The following is a 14096-nucleotide window of genomic DNA, read 5'->3' as shown; positions in this document are numbered from 1 at the left end:
TTCACTCTGTTTTTGTAATCAGTGGTTAAGCGAGTTTTAATTTCATATGATTTCTGTTACCGGAGAAACTGAAAGATAGGCTTCCAACTGCTTTTTTCAAGCATCGCCTCATTTTCTTTCGATTTCTCTGGATTTTCCTCCTTTTTTTTTCCCGTTCTTTTTGGTTTAATAGATTGAAATGTTCGATTGTATACTAAGCCTGTCAAAAAAGCTCGGCTGATACGAACCCGCCCTAACTCGCCCTAAACCTGGCCCGGATTCGACTCTGATTTGTCAACTCAAAGGGCGGGATTGGGTTTAGCATTATCCTGGGCCTGACAGGGTCGGATCGGGTTCGGGTTTAAGTCCCGGGCGTATCCCATCTCGGTCCGATCCGACCCTGTGCTATATAGGTTGGGCCTTTGGGGGTCAATATTTTGTACCGTAGGATTTAAACGAAAAACCCCTAATCTCCTGAGTCCTAACATTTCGTTGCCTCTTCCACCCAAGTGTCTGGATTAGCCTCATCTATCGTTCTCGTTTGGACGCATCAAAAAAAAAGTTTGGACTTTGGAGGAGAAGGCTGACGAGGAGAACTGCAAAGCGAGTTTGGACCAATTAGGTATGTCCGATTGTTCTTCTTCTTCCGTATCTCTCTCTTGGTTCTGTCTCTCACTCTCTTCTCTTTGCTCTTTCTCCTTTTTTTTTTCTTTTCACTGGGTTGAACCCTAGAAGGAGTTGATCGAAGTTTCAGAGGGGAAAAAAAGGGGTGGTGGGCGTTTTCTATTGGAATCGACAGTGGGTTTTTTTAAGTCAACTGGGTAGGGTGATTTTCAGTGAAAATTGAAGAAGTTATCTGGTTTGGGATCAAGGAATTGGGTGGGAATGAGAGTCGGAGGGATGAGTGTTTTGCTGTGAACGTCGAGGGTTTTTGTTTGTTTGTTTGTTTGTTCGCTGTTACAGGCTTACAGCAGGGGGTAATGAAAGGAGAATAGGTTGTTACTGTTGGAGTCGAGAGGGGGGGGGGGTTGGGGAGATGGGGCTGCTGTAGATGATTTTTTTTACAGCTCGGTAGAGGGCAAAGGCATAGACGACAAAACTGGGTGTAGAATGTTAAACAGAGATCTCTTGAACTTTTGAATTAATAGATGGAAACGGATAGATACTCAAATCCATATGTCTTTTCTTAGATAAATTTTTTTTTCTTAAATTTATCTTGGATTACTGAATATTTTTTTGGTGGCTTTTAGTAACCCAGCCTTCGGGTTAGTGTTATGGTATGTACATGTTTGATTTCATTACTGAGGACTTGTAGTACTGCAGTTATTTTTCTTCTTGCGATCTATCTTCTATCTTTTGACTTTCAAGTTTTTTCTTTCCCTATTGATATTCATACATAATTTAGAAAGGAGAGCAGAATGGGGAGAAATTTCAGATCTCAAGCTAACGAGATTCATTGAGTGTAATGTTTATAAGCTGTTCATTTTTACTGCTTCAAATTCAGTTAAAATATTTTACTTGCAAGAGGCGGAATATGACAATCACAATGCTGACAATCCTAGAAACTTACAATCTGATCAACTTTGACATAGTAAAAATTACAGGCATAAGAAAAACCATTTCCAAAAAAAATAAATAAAAATTAAAGTCAGGGTTAGGGACAGGGTCAATCAGGGCCAACCCGACCCTGCCTGACCCTATCAGGGTCAATCAAGGCCGGGTCGGGTTAGGGAAAACCCTGGCAGGGTCGGACTGGGTTGAGGGATTCTTAGGCCCTGCCAGGGTTGGGTTGGGTTAGGGTTTAGATTAAGGCCTCTAGGGTTGGGTTAGGGTTTAGGGCAGGCCCAGCCCAACCCGACCAATTGGCACCCCTATTGTATACTCAGGGTTTAATGCTTATGGATTTAGTTCTTCACTAATTTTAGGGTTTTTTTTTTCTTCTAGTAGACATTCTATTAATTGGAAAATCTCATTTGTTTAATCTGTATGTACTTTTCTTCATATTGAATGGTGATGATTCTACTCTAGATGCATTTGAGCTTAGAGGTGATTCATTGCTGGAATAGTGGAATGTATTCTTGTTTGGTTGAAATTATGGCAGAAGATTGCTTGGTAGGAGTTAGCCTTTGGAGTTCTATGGGAGTCATAAGGATGAAGATGTTGGCTTATGATTGAAAGCTTTCTCGTTCTAGATTCTCTCATGGAGAGAGTAGCTGACCAGTAAAAATATACTGGAGCTTAGAAAGTTAAGTCTAGTCTTAGCATTCAGAGAGTAGTCTAATAGGTTAGGAACCCTGTGACTTGGAAGGGATCATGTTGTTATTCTGATGGCAGCAGACCTGACCTATTATTTTTGGGTTCTTCCCAAGATGGCATGGAAACAGGGGAGGGAACTTTTATTGGTGCTGCTGTTGCTAGAGCTTTTCTTGATCTTCTAAATGATTGAGTTCTATACATTGATGGAGCTAGAAGCCCATGATGTACTGTTTTTGAGCTAAATCATACAACTGCTTTCTTTTCCTGTGGCAAGTGGTATGGCTTTCTCATCACTTGATAATGATGATGGTCATGTAACAAGAAGTTCAATGAAATGATTTCTGAAACAGAACATTGAGACCATTCTTATGCATATCAGCCCCACTTTTCTCAGACATTAATTCGAACAGCAATATTGGGGTACCCTTGAGAGGTCAGGCTTGGTAAGGCCTAATCAGGGTTTCAGGTTTTTCAGACATATTTTGAACTGCAATACTGGGGTACCCTTTATAGGTCTGGCATGGTAAGGCCTAACCAGGATTTCATTTTGGTGAGTTGGTTTGTGAGTCATTGAGGATAAGAACTTTGCATTGTTTACTTTTGAGTCCTTTAGTAATTTGAATCATTGGGGATCAAGGTTGGAGGATTCTGTTTCTCAAGTTTGATTCTTGTACCCTGTTGGTATAGAATTTAGTGTTTCATCTCCTTTTTGGATGTGAAACCGAATAGGAGAAAATTCAATAAAATAAAATATTCCATGTGTTGGAAGCCTGGACCAAGGTAGTTAGCATAGTCATGTGGAGTCGTCCAAGTAGAGCAAAGCAGAGGCTCTCTTTTGCTCTTTTTCCCTCCCTGCACGCCACACAAGACACTAGTGCATTGAGCTTTTGCTATGTCTTCAAGACCATGAACCTCATGCAACAGATGCCTTTTTTGACCGACACCCACATTTCTAACTTCTAATTGAGTTAAAAAACAAAGAAGAAACAAGATATCTTGATTCCAAATCACATCACCAGAATAATGATTGGGATATAAGCTTTAGTTTTGCTCTAAGACCAAGAAAGAAAGAGACCCATTTGAATCACATCATCAAAAAAGTACACTTTGTGTCAAGAAAGTTTTGACGGAATGGGAGTGCAACCAAATGGGGCCAAAATTTTTTACATTCATATATATCTTACATGCTTTTGAGAATGAGAGAAAATAGTGTAAAGTTGACAATTGGAATGTATCAATGTAAAGTTCTAAACTGCGGTTTTGATTTAGTTAGTTGTAAACTGGGGATTCGATTTAGTTAGCTTTAAAGTAGGGATTTGATTTAGTTAACTGTCGAAATGTTTCAATTCTCTTCTCTGTGCAGAAATCAAAATGTTTTTCTATGGTCAAATTTATCTCATTGCCTGTGCTGGTTTCATTTCTATTCTGCTTTTGCACTAATTTAATCCCATTGCATATGCTTCTGTTTTTAGCTTTTGATGGATGACTTTGGTCAGAGGCCTATTGATTCTATAGGGCAGTAGCAACAAAAACTAGCAGCTGATTTGTTAAGATTGATTATGATTGAACAAGAACAATTTTATATTTGGATTTATGAGTGTTTTGATACTTGATAGTTGATACTTTACTTTACTCTTGATGATATATTTTACTGTTTTAAAGATTACTGAAGTTCAGCATTTCGGTTTGATTTTTAAGTTTTCCATTAAGTGTTCCTCTGTTCCTTTCCCCTATCTTCAACTAGAAATTTTGCTTTCTTCCATTTGCTCTGGTTTCTCGAAGATGGAAATTTCTAGCGAGACCTCTTGTAAATGATCTTTGTAGCCTCCTGAATTGGTATGCAAGGAATCCCCTCCTATCTCTTTAATCCGGCAAGGGTTGAGGTTTTTAAATTTGATAATCTTCTCATATTTTTTCCGTTTGCTGACTAGAGCAATCTTACTTCATTGCGCAATTTTATATGCACGATAACAGATAAAGTATAGCTCGTAACAGATTGGAATTAGGAAGAGATCTCCTTTTCTATTCTTGATATTTGTGTCTAGGATCACTTGGATATATGCTTCTGAAATTCTAGTTTGGCAATATCATTTAGGTGGTTGTATTGCTGGTTGCAGCTTTACTTTTACATCTCCAAATCTTCTTGTCGCTTTCTATGATGCCCAATTTTTTCCTGTGATTTGACCCCAGGAAACATTTCTGGAGCTTGAGGATTCTGTTACCGAACCACCAAGTAATGTAGCCCAAGATTGGTAGGATACCAACTAGGAGCCAATCAACCAGGATTATGGTTGCAGAATTGTCTTGGCAGCAACTTGTTTGCTTGATAAACTTGAATAAAAATTGAATATTGAACTGAAACTTGAAAAAGAGATCTTCAAAGGAACCACCCGGGCTTCACACCGCAATGTGTCGATTGGATCAAACATCAATCCCACCAAGGAACCACCCGAGCTTCCTACGCAAGGTGTCAATCGGATCAAACACCAATCCCACTAGCTTTGATCAAACACAAGAAAAAAATTTTCAATGGAGAAGAAGAGCAACAAAAACTTTTCATTAATATCAAAATTTGTGTTCAATACTTGCCCCATTACAACTTTATATAAAAGACTCAAAAATAGACTCTTATACTAAAAAGGAAAGGCCTAACCCAATCTTTAACCTATTAGGTAACCTAAACTGACTGAGAAAGTGAAATAACAAAGGAAATAGACTCAAAACATGGTTGGACTTATAGAGTCCCAATCCAACCCAACTTAAATAGTTACATGACCACTTAACCAAGTCACATGATCATTAATTACATAAAAGTAAAACTAAGGAAGGAATCCCGTATGCAATCTAATTACCCATATTTTAGGCCCATAAAAGTGGCCTATTACGTAGAAAACCCATGGGATCAAAGGTCCAACATGTATATAACCTAACCCTAGACTTATTCCTAAGCAAACAAGCCCTATTTGGTGATGAATTTGCATCACCAATGTGAAGCTCTCAGCACATCACAATCTTATGCTGACATGCCATACTTTTCCCATTTGGATTTTCGTATTGATTTTAACTCCTTTTGGTCAGGGTTGGGTTTTCCAATGACATCCATTCAAGCTGTTAGCAGAACAGTTTAGAATTCAATGCTTGAATGATCAAAGAAATCAGTCAAGCTATCTATTTATAATAATGAATGAGATTATAGAAGGACATAATTGCCCCTATTCTAGTAGACTTTACTAAGAAAGTTGGTAGTACATAAATAAAACACCCAAAAGATGGGGTATTCTGGTGTACATAATTCAACACTCCCTCTCAAGTTGGAGCATAAATGTCAAACATGCCCAACTTGACCACAATAGGATGAAACACTTTTTCTGACAATCCCTTAGTGAAAATATCAGCTAGCTGATCTGCAGACTTCACAAAAGGAATACAAATTACCCCTCCTTCGAACTTCTCTTTGATGAAATGTTTGTCAACCTCAACATGTTTAGTGCGATCATGCTGTACTGGATCATGTGCAATGCTAATTGCAGCTTTGTTGTCACAATACATCATAAGAAAACTAACAGGAACACCAAGATCTTGCAGTAAACCCTTAAGCCATAACAACTCACAGATGCCTTGTGCCATAGCACGAATGTCTGCTTCAACATTACAATGAGCTACCACATTTTGCTTCCTGCTGCGCCAAGTGATGAGATTACTACCTACAAAGCTGCAGTACCCAGAGATAGACTTGCGATCAGGAGAACCAGCCCAATCAACATCAGTATAGGCCTCTTGCCGTAGATGATTATGCATAAACAACCAAATGCCCTTTCCAAGGGCTGACTTCAAGTAGTGTAGGATACGAAGAACAACCTCTATATGAGAATAGTAGGGATCATGCATGAACTGGCTCACAAGATTCATTGCGATGGCAATGTCTAGATGAGTATGTGAGAGATAAATCAGCTTCCCTACCAACCTTTGGTACCGGCCCTTATCAACAGGTTCACCCTCTTCTTTAAGTCGAACATTAGCATCCATAGGAGTATTGAAAGGATGACATCCTAACAAACTAGTTTCTGACAACAAATCTAAGATATACTTCTGTTGGGAGAGAAAGATTCTATTTCAAGACCTGACAACTTCCATTCCAAGGAAGTACCTCAAATCCTTGATTTCAAACTCCTATCCAAGAAAAGCCTTTAGCCGACTGATTTCATCACCATCATTTCCGATTACAACAATGTCATCAACATAGACTATGAGAATGGTGATCTTCTGATCAACCTTTTTTATAAACAGAGTATGATCAACTTTACTCTGTCTATAACTTACATAAATCATAGCCTTGTGAAATCGCCCAAACCAAGCTCAAGGTGATTGCTTCAGCCCATAGAGTGCACGTTTCAACTTGCACACTTTGCCTTAGGTTTTGTCACAAGAGAACCCTGGTGAAATATCTATATACACCTCCTCATCTAGTTTTCCATTGAGAATTTCATTCTTTATATCCAGCTATTGGAGATCCCACCGCAAGTTCTCGGTACAAGACAACAATACTCTGATAGTATTCAGCTTTTCAACTGGTGCAAAGGTCTCCTGGTAGTCAATCCCGTGTGTCTGAGTGAACCCCTTTGCCACAAGTCGTGCCTTATATTTATCCACAGAGCCATCGACCTTCTGTTTCACCACAAAAACCTACTTACATCCAACTGGTCTTTTCCCTAATGGAAGAACCACAAGCTCCCATGTATCATTTTTCTTTAAGGCTGTTATTTCTTCCATTATGGCTGCCTTCCACTTTCCATCTGTCAGAGCTTCCTGCCAATTTTGAGGAATATACATAGAAGAAAGAGAAGCACAGAAAGATGGAGAAAGAGAGTTATATAAAATAACATGAGATATGGGATGCTGAGTACAAGCCCTAGTACTTTTGCAAAGGGCAATAGGTAACCCAGGAGAAGGGATCTAATGCAGATTTATCACCAAACTGGGCTTCTTTTATTAGGAATAAGTCTAAGGTTGGGTTACATACATGTTGGGTCTTTGATCCCATGGGTTTCTAATGTAATAGGCCACTTTTATGGGCCTAAAATATGGGTAAATAGGTTGCATACGGGATTAGCTCCCATACTTAGTTTTATTTCCATACTTAGCTTTTTATTTGGTGTTTTAAATTGAACTAGTTCGACCAATGGTTCGATTTACGTGATTTTATTAGTTTTTCTTTTAGTTGTTTAGTTGGGCTGGATTAGGACTCTATTTTGAGTCTATTTCAGTTTCCTAGTCAGTTTAAGTTAGCTAATAGGTTAAGGATTGGGTTAGGCCATTCCTTTTTAGTGTCTAAGTCTATTTTTGAGTCTTCTATATAAGTTTGTAAGGGAGGTCAGCATTGAATACGAATTTAATTAATGAAAAGGCTTTTGTTTGCTGCCATAGCTGCTGCTCTGCTTTGTTGAGTGAACCTTGTAAGTAATATCAAGGCTACCTTGTGGGTAATATCAAGGTGAAGGGATTGGTGGGCTCCAATCGACTCCTTGCATCTTGTAGATCGGGGGGTTCTTCTTCTTATTCAATCGAGCTTCTTCAAGCTGCTGCTGCTGCTGCCATTGAAGGAGATCAAACCAGTAAGTAATTTTAATTTCCTACATATATCCTTCCCCTCTTCATCCTCTAACCTAATCCACACCTCTCCCTACACTCGACCTTAAACCTAGCCCTTAGTCTCCACTACAATCCGTCCATTCCCCACTCCAGTAAACCTAAAACCTACAACTCGTTTCTACCCAGGATTGCAGAATTTTTGAACCTTCCTAAACTTTAATATTTATATGCCATTAAAGCCTCCTAGACCTGCATAATAAAACCCCATAAGCCCCATTACCATTACTCAACCCTAACCCTAATTTCTGCCCTAATTAGCCTAAGCTGTCTCAATCGGCCAGCCTTGTTAAGTGATCCTATTCTCCTGGTTCCTAGTGGGACTTCTACCTAGGACTACATTAGGATCTCACCAGATGGAAGGGTAGGCCTGGATCCGGGATGGGCATTGGTGATGTAGTGGATTGAAGCTGCTTATTTCTGGTACGACTGTTTAGATATACCTTCATAGTAGAATCATCAATCCTCCTCTAAAATTCACTAATAGTTTTCTAAACAGGAGTTTGTTCTCCCTAAATTTGAATGTCATTATTATTTATCTCTGTAGTCTCCCCCTATATGGGATCCCCACTCATCCTGAATATATTGAAGGGGGCCTCTATAGTCAGCACATTTTCACTAAAGCTCTCTCCCTGAAAAAGTGGGGACGAATAATATGAAAGATGTTCATGAAAAACAACATCCATACTCACCATAGTACGTTGAGCAGGTGGATAGTAACACTTGTACCCCTTTTGGGTGGCAGAGTAACCCAAAAAAATGCAATGGAGTCCACGAGATTTAAGCTTACCAGGGGATCTAGTATCCCGAGCATAACAAACACTGCCAAACACCTTAGGCGGAACTATAAAGGAGGATGAGTCATGTAATAGCTCAGCCGGGGTACGAGAGGCAAGGACACGAGTAGGCATCCTATTAATTAGGTAAGCTGCAGTAAGCATGGTTCAAGATTTCGCAAAATATTATCGATATATCAGCATATTTGGGAAATCTTGATACTACCGAGACGAAATGGCCATACAAAATGAAAAAAGTTCAAATTTCAGCGAAATTTCGAGAAATTTCGGGGTATTTCGGAATTTACATGGCAAATGTGGATGGCTACACGTTTCTTCTCTGAAACTATACCGTGGTCCATGAATGTCCTTCAGACAGAGAGCAATGGATGTCGACTCTAGCGGAGCATGAGTGGGGTCGATCTAGGAAGGCATAGCAATTATTACTAGGATTTGTTTTATGACAGTTGTGAGCCTTGTGAGTTGTGACTTTGTGTATTGACTATTGAGTATTGAACTAATGACTTTTATGGAGTTTCTTTTATGGAGTTTATGAGTTATGACTTATAAACTTATGCACTTATGACTTTATGAATTTAAAGTTTAAACTAAATGCTACATTTGATTTTATTTTTGTTTCATTACTTTGTTTAAATTTGTTATTATGTCTTTTAGTACTTATAAAATGTGTATTTAACTATTCATACATCAGTCAAGCTCTCTATTTATAATAATGAATGAGATTACAAAAGGATAGAATTACCCCTACTCTAGCCTACTCTACTAAGAGAGTTGGCAGTACATAAATAAAGTATAAATAAAACACCCAAAAGACCCATGGTATTCTGGTGTACATAATTTAACACAAGCTCACCAGATCTATGTGGTCAGGACACTGAACCGGTGATGTTTTAAGGCCTGACTCTGATGTAGCTTGTTCTTCTTCTATTACCACTTCCTTAGTCTCGTCCCTTTGTTTTGTGCCTCTTCCTATGTCTTCCGTTGCTCTTGGTTTTTGCCTTCCATTCTTAGTCCCTTTCCTTTGTTTTGTGGCTCCTCCTTCGTATTCTGTTGCTCCTGGTTTTCGCCTTCCATTCGTAGTCCCTTTCCTTTTTTTGCATCTCTTCCTGTGTCTTCTATTGCTCCTGGTTTTTGTTCCAGTCTTAGCCAATCATTAGGAGGTGTCAGTGGTCCTGAGTGCTCACCAAGTTCCCTTGCATACTCCTAGGGTGCTGAGTACTACCTTCTCCTATTTTGAGCTTCTGGCAGCATGCGGGTCTTGATTTGGAATTGGTTAAACCATTTCTAATTGGGATGAAAGGTATTAATGAGGGGCAGGGACTTTTTGAGTCAGGAGATTCAGCGTATAGCTGCCATTTAGGGGTTAGGAGATCTAAAATTAGCTGTACAAAATTACAGGGTGAATCCTCTTACAACAGGTTGAAACGAACGGGGTTATGCCTCCATGAGATGGAATTGTTGTGAGAGATCCTGGTTGTATGACTCGGGACTGAACATAGGGGTACTGTGCTTTCACAGAGAGCTCCTCAGGGCTTCTTTCCCGCTTATAGACGAGCTCTCAGTGAATCCCATGAGAACACTCATCCTGAATAAAATGAGTGCTAAGTTGGTATTGCCCTTGGGAGAGAATTCTGATGAGTGATGATATAGATAGTTGTCACTAATTGGCTTTGTTTTTCAACAACCTATTGATTTCCTGAATCTTCTTGCAGTTTTAAGGGCAACAGAAGTCTGAACACCTCCAGGATGTCTGGGCTTTTGAGGTTTGGCAGCCTTGCACCCAAGATGAAGAACCTGATTGTAGCTGGGAGCTTAACAGGGTTTGTCTTTGGGGTTTATTTCTACACTATGAGGGCTGTTGGGGGTACCGATGAGTTGCAGGTGGCCATTGACAGGTTTGAAGGGGAGAAACACAAGAAAGAAACTGAAACAAGCATTTCATAAGGGTCTTGATCTCCTTACCCTATTTCCTTTGCATTTTGACCCTTAGGTTTTTTCTTGCTAGATCATTTAGATTCCAAGTTGTCTGGACTGTTGGATTTGCAAGAGCAATATTTTATTCAGTTAAAGATGTTCATACCCTATGTTTTGTTCCTCATGTGGATTTCGTTTTGTTTTTAATAAAATCAATACAACTCTTTCAGAATGTTAATGTCTCAGAATATGAGAGTGAACTAAGCCCCTCTTCGCTCCCTGTTTTTTTTGAAATCCAGAAAAGATGCATTAAACAGAAAATAGAAATATTCTACTTATTCTAGCATTAGTAGCAAGTTTATGGACAGGAATAATGAAGGATCTATCCTTGTTAATACATACAGAACTAAAGCTGTTCAAAAGAGTTTTGATATGCAGCAAAATTGAAATATGTCCCATGGCCATTGGCAAGATCCTTGGTTAATCCGCATCACCAGGTCCTGACAATCAATCCAAATGTCGACGATGTCTATATTTAAAAATCTCGCTTTTAGAAGTTCTTTGAGTAATACCCTGGCTTCTAGTTCCTATGGACTCCCTGTAAATAGAAGCTGTGATAAAATTCTTGTCAAGAATAATAACAAATGCTTAACCTGCTTAACAAGTAGCTTTGATAAAACTTCCAGTCACAAACAATAGTTGCCCTACTATATTGTGTAAGCTCGAGGTAATCCATAATAGGCATAGGAGGATCTCGGCGTAGAAACAGGAGGGTCATTCAAACTATGTCTACACATGTTCAGTTCGGCAATCCATCTATTTATGTTATCGAAAACTTTATATGGTTTAACATGGTTTTGAGAAATGACATTGGTTTCTACTCACCAAAGAAACTAACATGCGACTGCAAAGACTAATAAAAAAGCTTTTATCAATAATAAGGGAATGGTCAGTTACTATGAAGGTATTCAAGATATCACCTATAGAGGGAGCTTGGAAGAATTCAGATCTGATTCCCAACATACTTGCGTCCCATATATGCTTGAAAAAATGACATGATAGAAATAAGTGCCAATCAATCTCCCTGTTCTGTACTAAGAAAATGGGTATTATCAATATTCAAAAAATGACTCAGATTCTCTTTGGTGGCGATGCCTCCCTTCAGTAATTTCCATATAAAAACCTGAAATTTGGGATGATCCTTTGTTTTCCAGATTAATTGCCACAAGGAGTTCCATCCACTACAGGCATCTCTAGTCATAATGAAGGGAGAATGAGATGACATAAACTTTGCCGCAGATTTGGTAGTTAGTTCCCCGTTCTTTTTCTCTTGTATGGACAAAAAAGAAAGTCATCCATGAATTGTATTAAATAGAAGAATTTTTGGAATGTGATATGTCATCCTAAGAAGGAAGGAGATTACGAGATATAAACAGATCTCTCTTGAGCAAGCTGGTTTGGCAAGTCAAGCATGGTAGTAATTTCATGAACAACTTCTTCAGATCAAGGTTTCTAAACCCAAATGGATCCATCAAATCTAATTATGAGTCCTCTACTATTTGGCCAGGAATCAAAAGAATGTGAGAAAGATAAGGGGCACCATGAGCTTCACAATCTTGGCTTTTAGGGAAGAGAGCAATGAATCTAGATGTTGTCACCGCATTTAAACATCTTATGCTAGAACAAGCGATACACCAGATGCCACCCACAAAACCCATCATACCCTGACTTGCACACCAATGTATCTCTTCCTCCTGCAAAAGCTCATGGCTAAAGTATTTATCCAACTACTTATGGGACAAAACATCTCACCTCACTTTCGTTCTCTCTATCTTTTGGGACTCTCTTAATAAAAATGAAAAAAAATTCTGCCCAGGAGAATATTCTGCGCTAGCGCTCCCATGTATCTGCCTCTCTTCTCCCCTCTTTTAAAATGACCATTCTATTCCTGAAATTATTTCTTTTCAGAAGCAGTCATTGGGTGTTTTCTATCAGCATAAGTTTCGCTCACAAACAAGAAAAAAATTGAAGGAGGAATTCCTTCACCACAAGGATGGATAATTTTGGATGGTCAAAATTTTTGGTAGTTACAGCCTTGTTAATAGGGATAAGAATGTTACTGCTAACATTAGCGTTCAACCACAAGTCACCACACCTGAAGTAAATCTTTTTTCTCTACAGGTGAATGAAAATTTGTGCAGAAAAACGAAAGGATCGAATTTTCCTACTAATCCAAAAAAGAAAGGACCAGTTTTTCTTCAATCCTTTCACTTTGGGGGCTTCAGATGCCCAGGGGTATCAAGAGGGCAGTTTGGGGAACATACTAAAACCCGATAGGGATTGGTGGCTAAAACTTCACCCTGCGGTTTAGACAAGAAACCATACGAAATTAAAAGAAAATGGGACCAAAACTCAAGACTCTAGATAAATGCAAATGCTCCTCCATCGTCTTTAAACCCGCCAGTGATCCCATTCTCCACCGGAGCGTCTCCAGGTACAAACTCTTTGATGGCATTGAAGGATGGCTTGGGTAAAACCTCGAAAGTCAAGATGGACAATGCATACCTACAGGTTTCTTTTCTTGCTTCAATCAGTGTCACTGATAGCCTATATAAAAATTATCGTATCTCTTTCCTATGGGGACCCCATCTTACATAATTGCAAGTTATCTAAATAAACAAGTGAATTCTTGATGGACACAACCATGGCATCCATAGCTTCTTTTCAAAAGAAAAAAAGACGACGGAGATCAGTGGGTCTTTTGTTCCAAAAGAAGAGAGATTTGTCTCCACCATGGAGTTTCAGTAATTTTTGACTGTTATCTTATGGTTGCATATAGTCGCACTTGAAAGTCGACAACCTCAAATCAGCTGTGCCGCCCACAAGAAACGCATGGCCTGCCCTGTCTAACAATATAATGAGGGAATTACACAGCTAATATAGAAGATTTGCCTTTCCTAAATCCTGTATCAGATTTAATATCGAAACATTAGTATTTTAGTTCAGGGCTGAACAACCCTTCCCCACCCCCCCCCCCCCAAAAGAAAAAAGAAGAGGGGAGGAAGGTGTGTAAAAACAGGAGCTTTGCAGCGGCAGTACCCGGAATGATACAACTTGAACACTTAATACTTCTACTTGCACAAATCAGTGATACAAGAAATTTGGTCCCATGCAGTTCAACATAGAAACAAATCCTTTTAAGGCACTTTGACACAAACAATTCCCTGGTCAACAATACATCTCTCCATAAAAAGCTCCAAAAAATATACCTGCAACACATGCTGCCTAGTTATACAACTGACACGCCACAGGGTAAACAAAATCTATTGCACATATTTTCTTCATTCATTAGCAGTAACTACTCATTTATGAAATCTCCTCAACATTCTTTTACAAGCTTGCCATAATAGTGAACTTAGTATTAGAATCAGGATCTTAAGAAACTTCTGAAAGCAAAAATAAAATCAACCCAAACCATTTAGAATAGACTCATTTGAGAACCAC

General features: G+C 38.9%; 1 protein-coding gene and 1 long non-coding RNA gene across 2 annotated transcripts; one reads left to right on the top strand and one right to left on the bottom strand.

Annotated features, from left to right (window-relative positions):
• Positions 1 to 2625: 2625 nt before the first annotated feature.
• On the bottom strand, positions 2626 to 3310 carry LOC122669852. Its single transcript, XR_006334088.1, has 2 exons — positions 3148 to 3310; positions 2626 to 2818 (listed from the first exon to the last, which is right to left on the bottom strand). It is a non-coding gene; the product is annotated as an uncharacterized LOC122669852 (long non-coding RNA).
• A 2230-nt stretch (positions 3311 to 5540) lies between these two features.
• Positions 5541 to 10754, top strand: LOC122669004. The gene is made up of 2 exons (XM_043865610.1): positions 5541 to 5545; positions 10391 to 10754. The coding sequence occupies exon 2, from the start codon at positions 10425 to 10427 to the stop codon at positions 10620 to 10622; it is 198 nt and encodes a 65-aa protein (XP_043721545.1). The 5' UTR covers positions 5541 to 5545; positions 10391 to 10424; the 3' UTR covers positions 10623 to 10754.
• The last annotated feature ends 3342 nt before the right edge of the window (positions 10755 to 14096 follow it).

This window comes from Telopea speciosissima, chromosome 7, assembly GCF_018873765.1.
Source record: "Telopea speciosissima isolate NSW1024214 ecotype Mountain lineage chromosome 7, Tspe_v1, whole genome shotgun sequence".
In the NCBI taxonomy this organism is placed as follows: Eukaryota; Viridiplantae; Streptophyta; class Magnoliopsida; order Proteales; family Proteaceae; genus Telopea; species Telopea speciosissima.
This window is presented reverse-complemented; position numbering and strand designations above follow the sequence as displayed.

Coding starts and splice junctions, on each gene's coding strand:
- LOC122669004 (XM_043865610.1), top strand. CDS start 10,425: ATGTCTGGGCTTTTGAGGTTTGGCAGCCTTGCACCCAAGATGAAGAAC.